This window comes from Parastagonospora nodorum (assembly GCF_000146915.1).
Source record: "Parastagonospora nodorum SN15 chromosome Unknown scaffold_21, whole genome shotgun sequence".
Taxonomy (NCBI): domain Eukaryota; kingdom Fungi; phylum Ascomycota; class Dothideomycetes; order Pleosporales; family Phaeosphaeriaceae; genus Parastagonospora; species Parastagonospora nodorum.
In genome coordinates, this window is record NW_001884569.1 from 142,346 (window position 1) to 157,673 (window position 15,328).

Here is a 15,328-nt window from a genome sequence, read left to right on the forward strand (position 1 = left end):
ACCCCAGGTTTTTGTATCGCGACATTCAGCCGAGATGCTGGGTCATTGGTGGAGACGAGGAGGACGGGGAGTTCCCGTCAGTCATGTCGCGTTGGAGGATTTAAGTTTGCAGGAGAAAGTTAGATGAGCAGGCAAGGCCCTGTTCCGAGAGTACTCGGAGCCAAAGGGTATGGACGATCGACGGAGAAATATCGAGCGGGCCGGCTTGGATATGCTTATATGTGTTGGGACAGGTCTTGTTTTATGACGACAGACGTTGTTTTGATAGTCAAGTTTCTATACACCTCGCAACATGAAGACTCTACCAGCTTTCTTTGCAGTCCTCGCGGCGGCGGCGGATGTCTACGTCTCCACGACGGGCTCGGACAGCAACGATGGACTTTCGGAAGCGAAACCTCTCTCGAGCTTGACGAAGGCGCAATCAGCTGTGCGAGCTCAGATCGGGGCTATGAATGCGAACATCACGGTGCACATCGCGCCGGGCACGTACGAGCTTTCCGCACCCCTCGTTCTCACTGCGCAAGACTCTGGGAGGAATGGATTCAAAGTAAATTGGGCGGGTTCCGGTGCCGTGATATCTGGCGGTCGGAAACTTACGAATTGGACTGCGGGTGCGAATGGCATATACAGCACGAGTGTGCCCCAGGGATTCAAGTCGAGGAACTTGTATGTCAACGGCCAGGCATCGAACTATGCGCGGCGCAAGATTGCGAATAGGAAAGACCTCGTGTATACGGCGAGTTCGATAAAATGGACGGCGGGAACGTATGATTGGATCACGAGCACGGCTGGTATCGAGCAGGCTGAAGTGCGCTTCATCAACTCTTTCACAGACCGATACGCGCCAGTCTCGGGGAAAGGGAATCGCGAACTGGTCATGAAGCAAGATTGGTGGACGACGAATAACTGGGGATATGACCATATTTCGAAGCCGAATGCAGACTTTGGGGTTTGGGTGCAGAATGCTTTGGCGCTGTTGAGTGAAGGCGGGCAGTTTTACCTTGATAGTAAGGCGGGGAAGGTGTACTATAAGCCGTTGAGTGGGGAGAATTTGGCGAGCCTGGATGCGCATTTGGGTGTTTTGGAGACGCTGGTGGTGGTTGGGGGGACGTATGATGCTCCTGCACATGATATCACGTTCGAAGGCGTGAGCTTTGTGAGTATAGCGACTGAATTTCTAGATGATCTGATACTTATGCTTCGCCAGGCTCATAGCACATGGCTCGCACCATCTTCGATCGGCTACGTTGATCAACAGACTGGCGGTTACCTCTGCGAGAACACAACGTACACTCCGGCAAACTTCGAGTCTTCAAGGCCGCATTGGTGCCAAATGCCTTCCGCCATTCAAATCAGCGCAGCCAACAACGTCTTCTTTACAGGCGGCAACTTCACGCAAATGGGCGGCGGAGGCGTAGGAATCGGCAACGACGCCAATGCCCACATCTCAGGCGTCGGGCTCGGTGCAAGCAACGTAGCCGTCCGCGAAGCCTTCTTCTCCCAAGTCATGGGCAACAGCATCACAGCTGGCGGCGTGCGAGCCGACGCCCACCACCCGAGCGATGGCCGAATGCTGAACTCAAAAATCTCCATCGAGAACAACATCTTCCGCAACGTGTCCTCGCTCTTCAGTTCCACCGTACCCATCTTCGCAAGCTACGTCCAGTCGTCCAACATCTCGCACAACGACATCGACATAGCGCCGTATTCAGGCATCTGCCACGGCTACGGTTGGGGCTCGAACGATGCAGGTGGAAGCTCGGAGTATGAGAAACGAGGCTTGTACCAGTACCAGCCCAAATACTCGACTCCAACTATTTCCCGCGATAATCGCATCGAAGGAAATCTTCTGCACCGCTACGGCCTCTCACACACCGACTTGGGCGCCTTGTATACCCTGAGTAAAAGCCCCAACACGGTGATTCGCGAAAACTACGCCTACGACTCCACGGGCTTTGGCATGTACACCGACGAAGGCAGTAATTCGTACGCTATCCAGAAGAACGTGTTGTTGTCGAGTGGCATATGGTACGCGCAGAATGGCGTGAACACTGCGAATAATACGATTACGGGGAACTGGGGCAGGACGGGGCCGACGAGGGAGGGGAATACACTGGTGGGCAGCTTGGAGGGCGCGCCGCAGGAGGCGAAGACGGTTGCGCAGAGGGCGGGGGTGGAGGTGGGGAAGAGGGGTGGGAGGCCGGTGTCGAATCCTTAGTGGGTTTGGGGAGGTGTGTTGAAGTGGGAGAGATGTGATTGAAAGTATGGTTTGGTAGGTTCAGCTCTAAAACGAGAGGATTTACGAAAGTGACAGACTCTAATGATTCTGTGCGGGCATTTCACACTGACCTGTCATAACCTGGTGAGAAGATAGGGTGGTTGGTGTTCATTTAGAGTGGAAATTAATGCGGTAGGCGGACGTGGATGATGCTCGCTTGATCAGCTAGTTGGTAGACGAGTGTCGAAGGGGAAACATGAAGCATTTGAGCCACACCATCCGCTGTAGTGACAGTCATGCCACCCGAAACGATGCCGACCATATCCGTGGATTCCGCAATGCGGGCTGACGTCAAGGGCGAACGGCTGTCAGATGTTTCGAGTGGTGTTTCCGTAGCAACATGTAGCGCGTATTTTCACAACATAGCGGGCGCGTCTGTGCTCTTCCCTTTTAGCTAGGCGCCACCATCTTCAATCTTGGACATCCTTGGACGAGAGCGAACCCTTCATAACCCTATGCGCCGGCGCTTCGAATTGCGACATCAGACACGCCAAAATGCACCGCTATACCGCAGGCACGCCGTGCCCTGCACCTAACCCATCGTTTCCAAGTGGATACTACGACTACGGACGCCCAGCATCGAGCTACGCGCCCAGCTATGCCACCGACGACACGACGGCCAACATTGAGTACACAACAGAGCTGAAGGCCAGTCTGCGCACTGCGAAGCCGCGTCGGCCGACGCGCAACATGCACAAGCCGGCATTCAACCCGTCGCTCGACATTTTCGAGGACGTCGCGCAAGAAGAGGAGCAGCAGCAGCTGGCAGCGGTTGAGACGAAAAGAAGGAGTCGCGCGTCCATCATGCCCGAGGGCTCGAGGATTAAGAGGACCACGATGCTAGCACACCCAGCACAACGCATACCGAAACCCGCACCGCCTGTCCAGGAAGCGCAGCCTCTCAAGCCACAGCGGAGACGCGTCTCCCACATGCTTGCGGAGAGACAGGGCGGCGATGTCAACGCGACTGTGCAGCTGCAGGAGGACATACTCGAACAGCGCGAGCTCCGAAAGCAGGCGCCTAAGAAAGACCCGCGCCGAAGAACCATATACGTACCGTCCGACGACACGACCGTTATGACCATACACCCAGGCCAATCGACGCATGCGACGCGCAACCCCCGGCAGAACTCCCCAGACATTGGCCTAGACTTGGTCACCCTCTCAGAGGAGGAGGGTAAGCTAGTTCCTGCACTGAAGAAGGAACGTAAGCTTCCCAGGAAATCATTAGCTGCACCACCCAAACGCGGACCCTTGATCTCGACGACGCGCTCGCTACAAAGCGTGTCGTTCTGCAGCGACGTGATTGGATCAGGGAGCGGAAAGGAGAACCTACCACCCGGCGTGGAGATTGTAGAGAAGAAGGGAACCGGCACCATTATCGAGCTCAACTTCCCCAAGGCCGACCCCGAGAAATCGGCCATGAAAGCGCCTCCGCGAGTCCACTTCAACACCACCAAGAGCGCCCCTAAGAGCACCACCAACTCGCAAACTAAGACGAAACTCACAGGCTCCCAGAAGCGTTCACGACCACAATCCGCTTACGACAGCTCGCCCGCAAAGTCGCTCAAAGCTAGAGCGGATGCCACGGCTTCGAGCAGAGCAGCTCTGAAAGAGACCATCAAGGCTGCGAAAGCCAAGGCCTCGAGGCCAAGCCGCACCCCGTTGTCGTCTTCTTCTCCATTCCACACCAGCAGATCACCTCCGACCGCCTTGCGCCGCCAGAGGGTAGAAAGAGCAGCTCCTGCAGTCAGCATGATGCACATTGTTGGACAGAAGCCTGAGAAGAAGGAGAAATACCCTGTGCTTACAGAAGACCTCACCCGCTCGACCATGTACGAGGACAGCTGGCTCACCTACCAAGAAGTTGCAATCACTCAGCTCCTGAACTCGGTCTTCGACTCAGCAAGCAGTGATCCCAATGCCGAACAGAGTCCCGAGGACTTGAGGAAGAAGATGCTTGCGCTGTATCATGAACCCTCGATGCCACCGCTGCACAAGCGGCTGCAGGCTTCTCTGCAGTACGGCGCGTTGAGCATACCCAAAGATCTTCTTGCCCAGACCCTGCGACTCAAGGACGACGTCGGGCTGCGCAAGAAGTTCCTGAACTTGTGGACGAAGACGTACGATCTCAATGCACTACGCGCTGCAGCGGAGACCGTCATCGGGAGACAAATCAACACGCCCTGCCGATTGTCGACTGGCTCCACCAGCTCCGATGATGGATCGCGCATGTTCCGCGCCGAGCGACGTGCGATTGAAAAGTTCCTGGACGCATTCTTGATCAAGAACGAGGACGCTGTTCGCGTCAAGTCAGGCGCAGGAAGCATTGCAAGCATCGCTCGAGGTGACGACGACTTTGGTTCTCAAGCATGGTCATGGAGGCGCACAGCTCTTCGCAGCTTGATGCTTGCGTTGTTACTTGACAAGTCCAAGACAACTGAGATCCTTCCTGGATGTCTGTTTCAGACGACCTCGCCCCACAAGACGTCTGTCGAGGTGCTTCACCAGCTTTCGCACCTGTTGCTTCCATCGCTTGGCGATATAACTCGACCTTTAGGCCACCTGAGCTACAAGGTGGAGCACGCTCAGTATCCGCTCCAGGAGTACACCTACCACATCGACAACATCGCAGTCGACTTGCGCGATGGCATCGTTCTGACTCGTCTGGTCGAGCTACTTGTATACCCATCTTCAAGAATGACCGAGGAGGAAGACCAGACAATCACCGTTTCTATGCCTACCGGTGAGCTCTTGAAAAGTGACTGCAACGACAAGGAAAGCTGGGTGTTGTCACAACATCTCAAGTACCCAGCTATTGGCCGACCACAGAAGGTATATAACGTCCAGATCGCCCTTTCAGCCCTTGAGGGCGCGCCTGGTATCCCACGCCACGCCTTCGACGCGATCAAAGCAGACGACATCGTCGATGGCCACCGCGAGAACACACTCAGCCTTTTGTGGTCGCTGGTCGGCAAGTGTGGTCTCGGTAACCTTGTCGACTGGCCACAAATCGTGAAGGAGACAGAGCGATTCCGGGAGCAATGGTACCGCAACCGTGACAACTTTGAAGAGCGGGATCTCGATTCCGACGCGGACGACGCGACCGCCGAGATTGCCGGACTGGAATATCATAAGCGCCTCCTGCTTTCATGGTCCCGCTCCATTGCTCGCCTGCACGGAATCCGCGTTGCAAATCTCACAACTTCGTTTGCAGACCCGAAAGTCCTGGAAGTCATCGTCGACACTTATCTTCCCTCGTCTATTGCAACAACCATGGAACACGGCAGACTGGGCTTAGCAGCAAAACTGAGAGCAGTCGGTTGTTCCACCTCTTTCATATCGCTTTTCACACCGCAACACGCATCCGCGCGCTCGATTCCGTCGCGAGACTTCACGCTCCTCACGCTCTCGTTCCTGGCTTCGCGTCTTCTCCCACTCAGCCTCACGCACCGCGCTGCATCGACTATTCAAGCCGCGTTCCGTCGTCATCTATCGCGAAGGAAGATTAGCCAACGCATCGCCTTGATGAAGATGGCTCATGAATGTGCTGTGGTTGCGCAGACCAGAGAGCGTCTTTTCAATGCTGCTACTGTAATTCAAGTACGCTGGAAGGGCATCTTGGAAGCCCGGAATAAACAGCTGGAGAGCGATGTTCTGGCGTTCCAGGCTCTCGCAAGGGGGTGGGCGATTCGACGATGGGTGAGGAGAATCACAGCCGGAAGGGTTGGAGGGAAGGAGAAGATTCGCAGAGTTAGGGGAGGATGGTAGATTGTATGTCTCTTCATCGAGGGGGGTTTTCGGTTTATCAAATTGGGATATACCTTTGGTTCGGCGTTTGGTTTGTTTGCTTTCAGGCTTGGGATTGCGCAGGATACCACATGATATTGGCGCTGTCGTTATTTTATTCTGGTCGATATGATATGGCCCTGTTAGCTTCGTATGAAAGTTACGTCTATTGTTAAGCTTTGACACGCTTGGTTCCTGCTTCAACGTGATCTTTTGCGAACATTCAATGTTGATGGCATGAGCACCGGCCATGTCCGAGATGCGGAAGTGACGCACTGCGGCGGGGAATTCTCGGCGTGCCATTTGGACTTCGACGCGAACAACTTCACGTCGACGAAACTCACGCGCCAGACCCGAACATCTCGTACGCTTTGCCGCTAGGAGGATGATTTTAGTACTTGGCCCGCGACTCAGACATGGCATTTGAGGTGTCGTATAGCCTCGAGAATGAGCAGCAATTCTGGGATGGTGAGAGAGCGCCTGCAAATACCCCCACCAGTGCAAGGCCACAAGGGCTAATCCGCGACACAGAGCTAGACGACATCGTATCGACGCGCTGCCAGGAACACGAGATCATCGACAACTCTCTGCGCTCTTTCCTGAACGTTACCACCAACTACAAGTGTATGCGACCCTTGGAGGTATGTGTCGACGGGTGTTGACCATGTCCAGCGGAGTATCTCCAGACCGACTATAGCATTGCGAAATGCATCTTCCGTTTGCTGGAAGGTGATCTCTATGTCGCCAACACGGACTATGTGCGGCGACAGATAATATATTGCCTGCTTCAAGTATGTGGGCTACGACCTCCGATAGTCAACAGCTGCTGACAGACGAGTAGGAAGAAGACAACCCCACACTTCACATCGTAGCAGCTTTTTTGCTGTACGATGGCCGCCATCACAAAGACGATGCCATCTTCGAGATGATGCATGCCGAATCCACCTTTCCCAGACTCGTCGAACTGGTCCAGATGGACGCCGTGCAAGAGGATACTAGCCTGCATCAGTTGCTGCTGGAGCTTCTGTACGAGTCCTCGCGCGGTCAACGTTTGACCTGGGATGATTTCAGTACGTGGAGGGAACTGCAGCCAGTGCGGTCCCCATGATTGGGGTCTTGGGCTAACGTGTGTTGTTCATAGTGGCCGTAAACGACGCTTTCATAGTGTACCTCCTTGACATTATTGAGGGTGCTTCTGACGATGCTGAAGACCCATACCATTACACGGTCATTCGTGTCCTAGTACGTCTGGAATGTTAAACTATGATGCCGCGAGCTGACGTTTGGTTAGCTGGTCCTGAACGAGCAATACTTGGTAGCCTCCACGACCAACCACAGCGACGGCCGACACCGAATGACGAATCGAGTTATCAAGGCCATATCCACCCATGGCCTGACCTACAAGACATTCGGTTGCAATCTCATACTGTTGTTAAACAGAGAGTCTGAGACCTCTCTTCAGTTGTTGATTCTCAAACTTCTGTACCTTCTCTTCGGCAACTCTTCCACAGCGGAGTATTTTTACACCAACGATCTACACGTTCTGGTCGACGTTATCCTTCGAAATCTTATCGATCTTCCCCACGACTCTCCAGCTGCAAGTGCGCTACGACATACATACCTTCGGGTGCTGCACCCGATCTTGTTGCATAGCCAGATCAGCAAGCCACCACACTACAAGCGCGAAGAGCTGTTGAGATTACTTCATCTCCTTGTCAGTAGCGGCACCCACTTTGCGCCTGTAGACGAGACTACACAACGGCTGGTAACACGTTGTACAAGTGTACAATGGTTGCAACCGAGCGCCAACGGTCACAACAGCCTGACTTCTCCGGTAGATCCCGTTATCACAGGCCAAAAAGAACTTGCACGCCGTGCCCTCGGCATGTCTGTGGATGGCGGCGGTGAAAGCTCAACAAGCGTGCTCGCAATCGCGACACACACCGTCCAGCCAGGTGTTCAAACGCCGAGTGTTGGCAAGCTAGCAAGCTAGCAAGCCTAGTACAGTAATGCAGCTCCTCCACTTCTTCCACGGAGGCTTGTCAGTTTTGCGTATGTTGCTCGTTATACATGCGCTCCTTGCACACCGGAAGTTGTCAAAATTCTCAAGAGTCCTGAAGCCTTTGACATTGCAGCTTTAGTCATATTCTGGTATGAAATGAGGGCGGCATCAACGGCGTTTCGGGGTTTCAACGTTCCATGGTCAAATTGACGCGAATCATGGTGTTTTCTGCATAGTTTGCTGGGATTCTGCGGTTCGTCATCATCTCTCACTCGCTTTCTCATCTCAGCACCATATACATTGCTTTAGTCTTCACATGCCTGGCAGCTATTGATACCCCTAATTATGATCCTTTCCTCGGTCATTCTGAGACAATGGCTTGCTCGCGTTGCACAACTCTGATTATTGCCAAGTACACCGGGCGATCTCGTAAAGTTTGTACATGTCAGTCATGTGGCTGCCCTTTCTACACCGGTCGCACATTGCGAAAAGTATCCGGAGCCGCGGGTTTTCCTCAACGCTGCCTTACTACGAAAGCGATCTACATATCTCGATGCCGCCAAGATTGCCCAGCCTTGGGCGATGTACTTGTACATCGAAACCTTCTCAAGGGATATTTAGTCCGGCTAAACTCAGGCATAAACCCCAGGTGACCCGCGCATCTAGTTGGATGGTTCTACAGCATGCGCCACAATGTACGTACCCCCGCATCAGACAAGGCGCCAAAGGGATGTGCCGCAACGAAGCTGCGACCAAGGCCAGCGGAGTCTTGGCTTCCCGCCAGTCTAGATGAACCACTTCGACGCCTCCTTACGGCTGCAACCCAAGACTTCTCCAAGCCGGAACCTGGAAGTGTGTTTGCTTAATTTGTCTGGAGCGGCATTTCTTGACTCTAGTCCGGTGTTGCAATTTGCAATTGTATTTCCACCTTCAGACTCAGGCTATCCATGTGACATCCCACAGCAAAGTAATCGCGCATCGAGTCTGACAACGCAGATCTTCTCAAAGAGGCACGTCTGTCCCTGGAGAAGGGTCGGAGCAGTTTCCGGGAAGTACAACATGGCAACTCGGCAAGCGAAGTGGCAATATACCTTACTTACATGGCTACCATGAGCCAGGCCTTGCATCGGAGAACTTGTGCGGCCATACTCTGCAGCAAGACACGGGCACAACGCATGAATAGACCTTACCTGGCCTTACTAATGATACAGAGCGCGAACCTCCGAGCCTCTGAAAAGCTTGAGACAATGGGAAGTAAGTAACTAAGCCTTCTCGATAACATGTGCATACACCACGCAGCCCGATTTCTTTTTCCGGTTGTGTAAACGCCTCACCAATCTACGCTGAACTGGTACGAAACACAGCATCTGCCGATCCGTACTCCTTGTACAAATCTGCCGTCAGCAACCCCCAACGACGGTTACAGAGCCTCTGGTAATCTACAGCCTGCGCGATTACTGCAGCCTTCCTTGGAACGAATCTTGGCTGCCGGGCCAGCCGCCAGCCACACCCGCGCGCGATACACGAAGCACTGCCAACGGTTCCCACGGACATGATATCCGTCTTGGAGTGGTGCTTGTGGGACTGGAATGCGGCCCAGGATTCAAATGCCGATCTACAGTACTCTGGCTGGCGCTTTCCCGAATACCAGAATGCACGCGTAATCAGACCACTCTCGCGTGCCAGAGTGGCTCCAGCGCACATGAGTCGAGATCGTGGGGATTGTGGAGTAGGCTGGCAGGAATCCTTCGACGCGAGGTGGAGACGATCGTCGTTGGGGTTGCGTGGCCCGCTGATTCAAAGCCCACGGGCGATGGGTCAAATACCGATGGAGAGGTGTTTTGTTCCAGACGGAATAAACTGTACCGTCGGCTTCTGAGCAGCGTCATTGCCAAGCAGCGAGGTCAGAATGGCTGCAAACGGATGCGTCCAAGACATGTCGACGGAGAGATGGACCACAAGTAGATTGTCTTATCCCATCAATGAAATCCTCGCCCCCCGGACATCTACCACATACCCGCTATCTTGCTCACCTCATTGTATTGTTCCAGCACGCTGGACCCCACGACGTCCGCAAGATTCGGTACGCATGCAGCTTTCTGCGCTGTAATCGAGAAATGGCATGTACGCACACACGCACGCACGCACTGCGCCTCCACGGCCCTCCCGTGCGCGGAACTGACATGTGCGCACGTTTGATCTGATTACCGATTGACGTTATCGAACCGATACCTACCTGCATTGTGTGTGTGTTGCGTGTCTCCGCATGTCATCCAGCCGCCACCATGAGCATTTTGACGTTACAAACGGCCCTTCTCTACCCTGATCGCCATGATTCCAAGTTTTTCTTGGGAATGCGTAATCAACACAAGACAGTGTCCAAGAATCTTGGATGTGTGCGAGAACTGCCGGTTCGGCGCGGCGCTTTTTTTGGAGGCGTGTTTTGCTTTGCTGGTGGCTATATGCGTGGGGTGGGCTATAGGATCGCCACATATCGATACGAGCACTGTACCTCCGGGACTTGGTCGATGCTGTGTTATAGACTGTGCGGCTGACATGCGGTTCGGGGCAGGGTTGGCACGTTTTGCAAATTCCGCGTGCACGACATTTGTTTGTGTAGGTACATATTCCACATTGCATTATTGCTGCCCAACGGGATGAGTGTCTTGGTAGCCCCCTTTACTTGCACGACGAAGCGAGGGAGAGAGGAAGCATTGTTCGACAAGTGGTAAAGTTTTGATTAGGAAAACAAAAAATCTATACTGAATAAAACCGTGGACCGATGCTCAACCACATCCCTGGGGAGCTCCTTGCGCCTACGTCTCCACCGATGAAGGGGAAAAGAAGAACACGCTGAGGCCTTCATGTCAGAAGCTAGAATAAGTAAAACGCCATCGTGAATCTATCGCTAGCCCGTTGCATGAAAAAAGTCCTTTTTCGCTGAATGAGAAAGAAGTGAAGAGAAGTGTCATACACATGGTAGGCCGGAGCAATACCATGTCGCAGCGTCCACTGTGTGAAGGCCGAAAATTTATAAGTTGGGGTATCCGCAAATGAAGGTGAATAGGTATTTAGACCATGCGCTCGGGGCGGTCGATCTTGTCGCTGGAGTTTTGCCGAGAGGGCAGCTCGCTCTGTACGCGGGTAGGTGCTTGCGAGAGGCAATCGCCTTCGCTCATGTAGCCCTTCTCGCCGACGGGGTCGACGTGGCGGCCGAGCTTGCGTGCAATCTTGGTGCGGACCATCTCGCCGTCTACGCAGGGCAGGTACCATCGCGCAACCACCATGCAGATGAAGGAGATGAATAGGCAGAAGCCCGACCACATTTGCAGAGTGAGGTACGTGTTGTATGTCGTGATGAGGTGTCCTGCAATGACAGGCCCGGTAAGCGCGGGAATGGCGGCGAAGCTGTACATCATGCCGGTCCAATGGCCCAGCTTCTTCTTTGCGAAACCAAGTTCCCCAACTTTGGTGTATGTGCAGTTGAGGATGTTGGCGATGGAAGCCGGAGGGCAGCCAATGACTGTGCCAGAGAAGAGACCAAAGATGACACAGAAGCCGATGGCAGCATTTTCAGATTTGGCTAGGGGCCACATGACGAGGACGAGGATAGAGCAGATAATCTGGGCAGCACTGTGCATGTTGAGTGCGCCGACCCTGTCGGAGAAGTGTGCGAGGAGGAGTCGTCCTAGTGTTGAGGCACCGTTCATGATGGTGAGGAGCCAGAAGGTCTCAATGGGTTGATTGGTCTCCTCTGTAGGCGTGATGCTACCGACGCCGTCACGGGTACCGTAACCTTGTACTGATGCCCACTGATGCGATGTTAGTACTATTCATCCACGAGAGCTGACTATGCTTACCTCTTCAATGTTGAAGAAGACTGGATAGAAGCCAAAGAACATGAAGGCGACGGCTGCAGTGAACCACCAGAAAGACCGATTGGTCTTTACGTCAGTATCGAACCATGTTCGCTTGGCCATCCACGTCTTTGGCTCGTGGTGGTCGTGGTCTGGGTTAGGCGCAGCAAAGATGAAGGAGAAGATGCAGGTGATTGAAGTGAGCCCTGCAACACAGCGGACGGCATTGTTGAAGCCCAGGGACAGGATCAAGTAGCGGAGCATCGTGGGGTAGATGACACCTGCAACACTGGCACCGCACGCAACATAGCCGACCGCGAGGCCTCTGCGCTTTGGGAACCATGTTGAAGCGACTGCAGTGTCGTTAGTTTGTGATTGATCTGGCGAGATGCTTATGACTCACCTTGAGAACTGGAGACGAAGAAGGGTGCCATGCCCAGGCCGACCATGAGGCCTTGAAGGCCCCAGATGGAGCCAAAGTTGGCAAGGGCGCCGATGTCTGAGGGATGGACCACGGAGAGGAGGAAGAGGCCCAGAGGCACACAGATTGAGCCAAATCCAATAACGTGGCGGGAGTAGCCGGCATCCAGAAGTCGGCCAACTGGGTTAGACAGCAACAGAACGAGGAAGGACTGTGTCGATCCAATAAGGTTCAGCTTCAGCTGATCTGTTCCAAGAAGTGAGTGGCCAACATAATATGAAGACCATGTCCCGTAGGCATTTACGAGGCCCCAGGAGTTGAACATGAGGAAGAAGCAGCCGAGCAAGCAAGCGTAGGCCCGCCATGAACGCGGCCAGTCTGGCTCGCTGCCGGACTGAAGTGAGGTTTGTGACATGTCTCGAATCGTGCTTGTTTGTGTAGGTGCACTAGAGAAAGGCAGCGTCCCCTCACTGCCTTTGCGGCTCGTTTTATCGAACGAGCGTGTCATGTTTGCGGTGAGTGCGGTGAATGTGTGGTGTTTGAAGCAGCGTGGGGTGAAGGTTCAAAGAGGAAGTCGCAAACCAAAAGTGACAAGAAGGCGGTGACGTGTGAACAGAAACGTGCTCAACACTGATGTATTGGTTGGAGAGGGTCCGCGCTCGATAAGACGCTCTGGGTTTGCAGTAGGGCGCCAGAGTCTGAGCGGTGGACGATCGAGATATAAGTACTGCAGCGCTCCGGTACTCCCGTGGGTAGACGGTTCGATCTGGGGTATGTACCAAAGAGATTGGGTGCTGGGTAGTGCTCCACTCCCACCCAAAGCACGCGCGTTGGCCCCGTATGGCTGACTCCTTGGGCTTCACCCATAGTGACGTGGTAGTCAAACCGGTCGTGTAATGCAGATTACCCTAGAAAGCTGGGGGTACACAAGCAATGCAAGGAAACAAGCCCAAGAACGGCCAAGGATGGTGGCCCACCATGGCTGCGGAAGGCACGACTCCGCCTGCCTTGGGTGTCTGTTTGTCGTTGAGCCTAGAGGCCGGCTATGCCGCATGCAGTCCCAAGCTCTTCACCGATACGGACCGCGGAATGACGCCCATCTGCGAATGCACAGCGCCGGCTCCATATTAGCGTTGATTACTGCCCACGGCATCTGAGGCACCCATCTGGGAGTTGAACAGCAGTATTCACCCGACAGGGAGATGCCAGCTGCGCTCACGGTCCCTCACGGCCCTGTCTCGTCCGAAGCAGCGCCTTTGCCCGCTATCCGTCCATGTCATCACATGCTTGTGGAAGAGGGCGGACAAGCACCATCATCGTACATGATGCATATCACTGCCCACCAACTACAGCATTGTGCCCCAGTATCGCACGCTGATAGGCGAGCCTAGCCAGAAACGTTCCACAGGCGTGAAGCCATCCGGCAGTGGCTCTTGAGAATAAGGGATGAGGAGGTGGCTTGTCCAAGGGTACCCAAGTGCAAGCGGAGCGGGCCTTCTACTTGGCGCTGTTCTCAGCGGAGGCCTTGTCGATTGGGCCGGTCGGTACGTGCCACAAGCCAAGAAAGTGATGTACATTGACATAGATACCGCCTTGGCGGGCTCCACTTGGCTCATCAATGTACAGAATGCAGATGTTGTACTCCCATAGTATAACGGCCGAAAGTCCAGGCCCTTCCGGAACAAAGGGAAAATGCATTTCTAACGGCAGCACAAGCCAAACATTCTCCAATTTACTGGCATCAGAGCCTGGCTCTAGTGACGACAGAACATTTTCAGCACCGTGGTTTCGTCGACAGTGTCACAAATCCGCCAAGATTTGGCATCGCAACAAGATCATCCAGCAGTCCACACGTGCTGGGGTCTGGTGCTTCGTTATCTTGACACAGCCTCAATTGCTTGTCGCTGTGCGAGCCGGCGGCTCAGGGATCGTCGTAATTCTCTTGGCACTGGAGTTCTGTGCCCCACGCTGCCGGCTTCTCTCCATCCTTTTTTTCGAGCCGCCTCAGGAAGATAGGACTGTCTTAAGGGAACGCGATCTTCGTACGGCCGAGGCGGCACTTATCAAGTCCCAAAACAAATAATCCATAGGGACATGACGCAGATTGGCTGCCCACAAGCTCACGACATCACATTGTGCTGTGACACGATGGACGTTCGGCTCCCCTGTATCCGCGGGTAGCGGCAAGTCGCCAGGGCAAGTCGATTGTAATGTTGGTCCGATGATTTGGTGCTTTCGGCGGTACTCTGGAAGTTTGATGGTAGCGTGGAAGGCGAGCGAACAAACCGGCTCGGTGTCTGAGGTGAGAAGATCTGCAGTTTCGCCTCAGAGAACTCAGAGAAACGCCAAGATGATCTTCAACTGGGAATCCTTTCCCGTCCGAAATAGGCAACGCTCAAATACCAGATTCCCAAAGAGGGTTTCCTCTGCCAGTTTCGAGACGAGGCTCGGCTGCGCATGGCAGTGTGAAGAGGATGTCTGGAACGTGGCCAGTCCCGACTTCTTCCTAGGTCATTGCAGATCTGTCCTTCATGACTGCGCAGCAAACATCATCCAACCCACGCTGCCCGGCCGCGGTTGGAACTTCTTCTTTTCTCTCAACTGAAGATGTCTTGCAGTTCAGCACGGCCTGCCAAACAGAACGCGTACACTCTGCAGTCATGCTGCGTCTCGCCACGCTAGCAGTGAATAGCAAGGGTATGAGCTACATAGGTATACATTATGATGACATCGCCAGCAGTGATAGCAAAGGACAGTCTGCTTTCTGCAACCAGGATGCTACGTCAGAAGCCTCGCGTCTAGGCCCACACCTTATCCGATTCATGGAGTAGCTCCACCGTCGACTCCAGGTCAAGCCTGGGGCAGCGTCGTGACTGATCTCAACTTGCATGTCTTTGCTGACCTCAACATTTTGCGTGCCTTGCATTATTTGGGCTGTTTGAAGCGCCCGACATCACATACTCGCCAAATTCCCGCCCGGC

The 15,328-nt window shown here is 54.0% G+C and overlaps 8 protein-coding genes across 8 annotated transcripts; 5 read left to right on the forward strand and 3 right to left on the reverse strand.

Annotated features, from left to right (window-relative positions):
• Positions 1-292: 292 nt before the first annotated feature.
• On the forward strand, positions 293-2,218 carry SNOG_12007 (hypothetical protein; the record flags this gene model as incomplete). The annotated part of the gene is made up of 2 exons (XM_001802186.1): positions 293-1,156; positions 1,208-2,218. The coding sequence occupies 2 exons, from the start codon at positions 293-295 to the stop codon at positions 2,216-2,218; spliced, it is 1,875 nt and encodes a 624-aa protein (XP_001802238.1).
• Positions 1,157-2,441, reverse strand: SNOG_20130 (hypothetical protein). The gene has a single exon (XM_001802187.1). It carries the CDS (start codon positions 1,645-1,647, stop codon positions 1,348-1,350), a length of 300 nt encoding a protein of 99 aa, XP_001802239.1. The 5' UTR covers positions 1,648-2,441; the 3' UTR covers positions 1,157-1,347.
• Positions 2,442-2,773: 332 nt separating this feature from the next.
• SNOG_12008 (hypothetical protein) lies at positions 2,774-6,049 on the forward strand (the record flags this gene model as incomplete). Its single annotated transcript, XM_001802188.1, has 1 exon — positions 2,774-6,049. The coding sequence occupies one exon, from the start codon at positions 2,774-2,776 to the stop codon at positions 6,047-6,049; it is 3,276 nt and encodes a 1,091-aa protein (XP_001802240.1).
• Positions 6,050-6,483: 434 nt separating this feature from the next.
• On the forward strand, positions 6,484-7,175 carry SNOG_12009 (hypothetical protein; the record flags this gene model as incomplete). Its single annotated transcript, XM_001802189.1, has 3 exons — positions 6,484-6,708; positions 6,754-6,825; positions 6,909-7,175. The coding sequence occupies 3 exons, from the start codon at positions 6,484-6,486 to the stop codon at positions 7,173-7,175; spliced, it is 564 nt and encodes a 187-aa protein (XP_001802241.1).
• Positions 7,176-9,128: 1,953 nt separating this feature from the next.
• SNOG_12010 (hypothetical protein) lies at positions 9,129-10,034 on the forward strand (the record flags this gene model as incomplete). Its single annotated transcript, XM_001802190.1, has 3 exons — positions 9,129-9,148; positions 9,281-9,323; positions 9,474-10,034. The coding sequence occupies 3 exons, from the start codon at positions 9,129-9,131 to the stop codon at positions 10,032-10,034; spliced, it is 624 nt and encodes a 207-aa protein (XP_001802242.1).
• Positions 10,035-11,140: 1,106 nt separating this feature from the next.
• Positions 11,141-12,855, reverse strand: SNOG_12011 (hypothetical protein; the record flags this gene model as incomplete). Its single annotated transcript, XM_001802191.1, has 3 exons — positions 11,141-11,865; positions 11,911-12,279; positions 12,330-12,855. The coding sequence occupies 3 exons, from the start codon at positions 12,853-12,855 to the stop codon at positions 11,141-11,143; spliced, it is 1,620 nt and encodes a 539-aa protein (XP_001802243.1).
• A 470-nt stretch (positions 12,856-13,325) lies between these two features.
• SNOG_12012 (hypothetical protein) lies at positions 13,326-13,504 on the forward strand (the record flags this gene model as incomplete). The annotated part of the gene is made up of 2 exons (XM_001802192.1): positions 13,326-13,361; positions 13,406-13,504. The coding sequence occupies 2 exons, from the start codon at positions 13,326-13,328 to the stop codon at positions 13,502-13,504; spliced, it is 135 nt and encodes a 44-aa protein (XP_001802244.1).
• A 189-nt stretch (positions 13,505-13,693) lies between these two features.
• On the reverse strand, positions 13,694-14,045 carry SNOG_12013 (hypothetical protein; the record flags this gene model as incomplete). The annotated part of the gene is made up of 2 exons (XM_001802193.1): positions 13,694-13,805; positions 13,849-14,045. 2 exons carry the CDS (start codon positions 14,043-14,045, stop codon positions 13,694-13,696), a joined length of 309 nt encoding a protein of 102 aa, XP_001802245.1.
• Between the last annotated feature and the right edge of the window lie 1,283 nt (positions 14,046-15,328).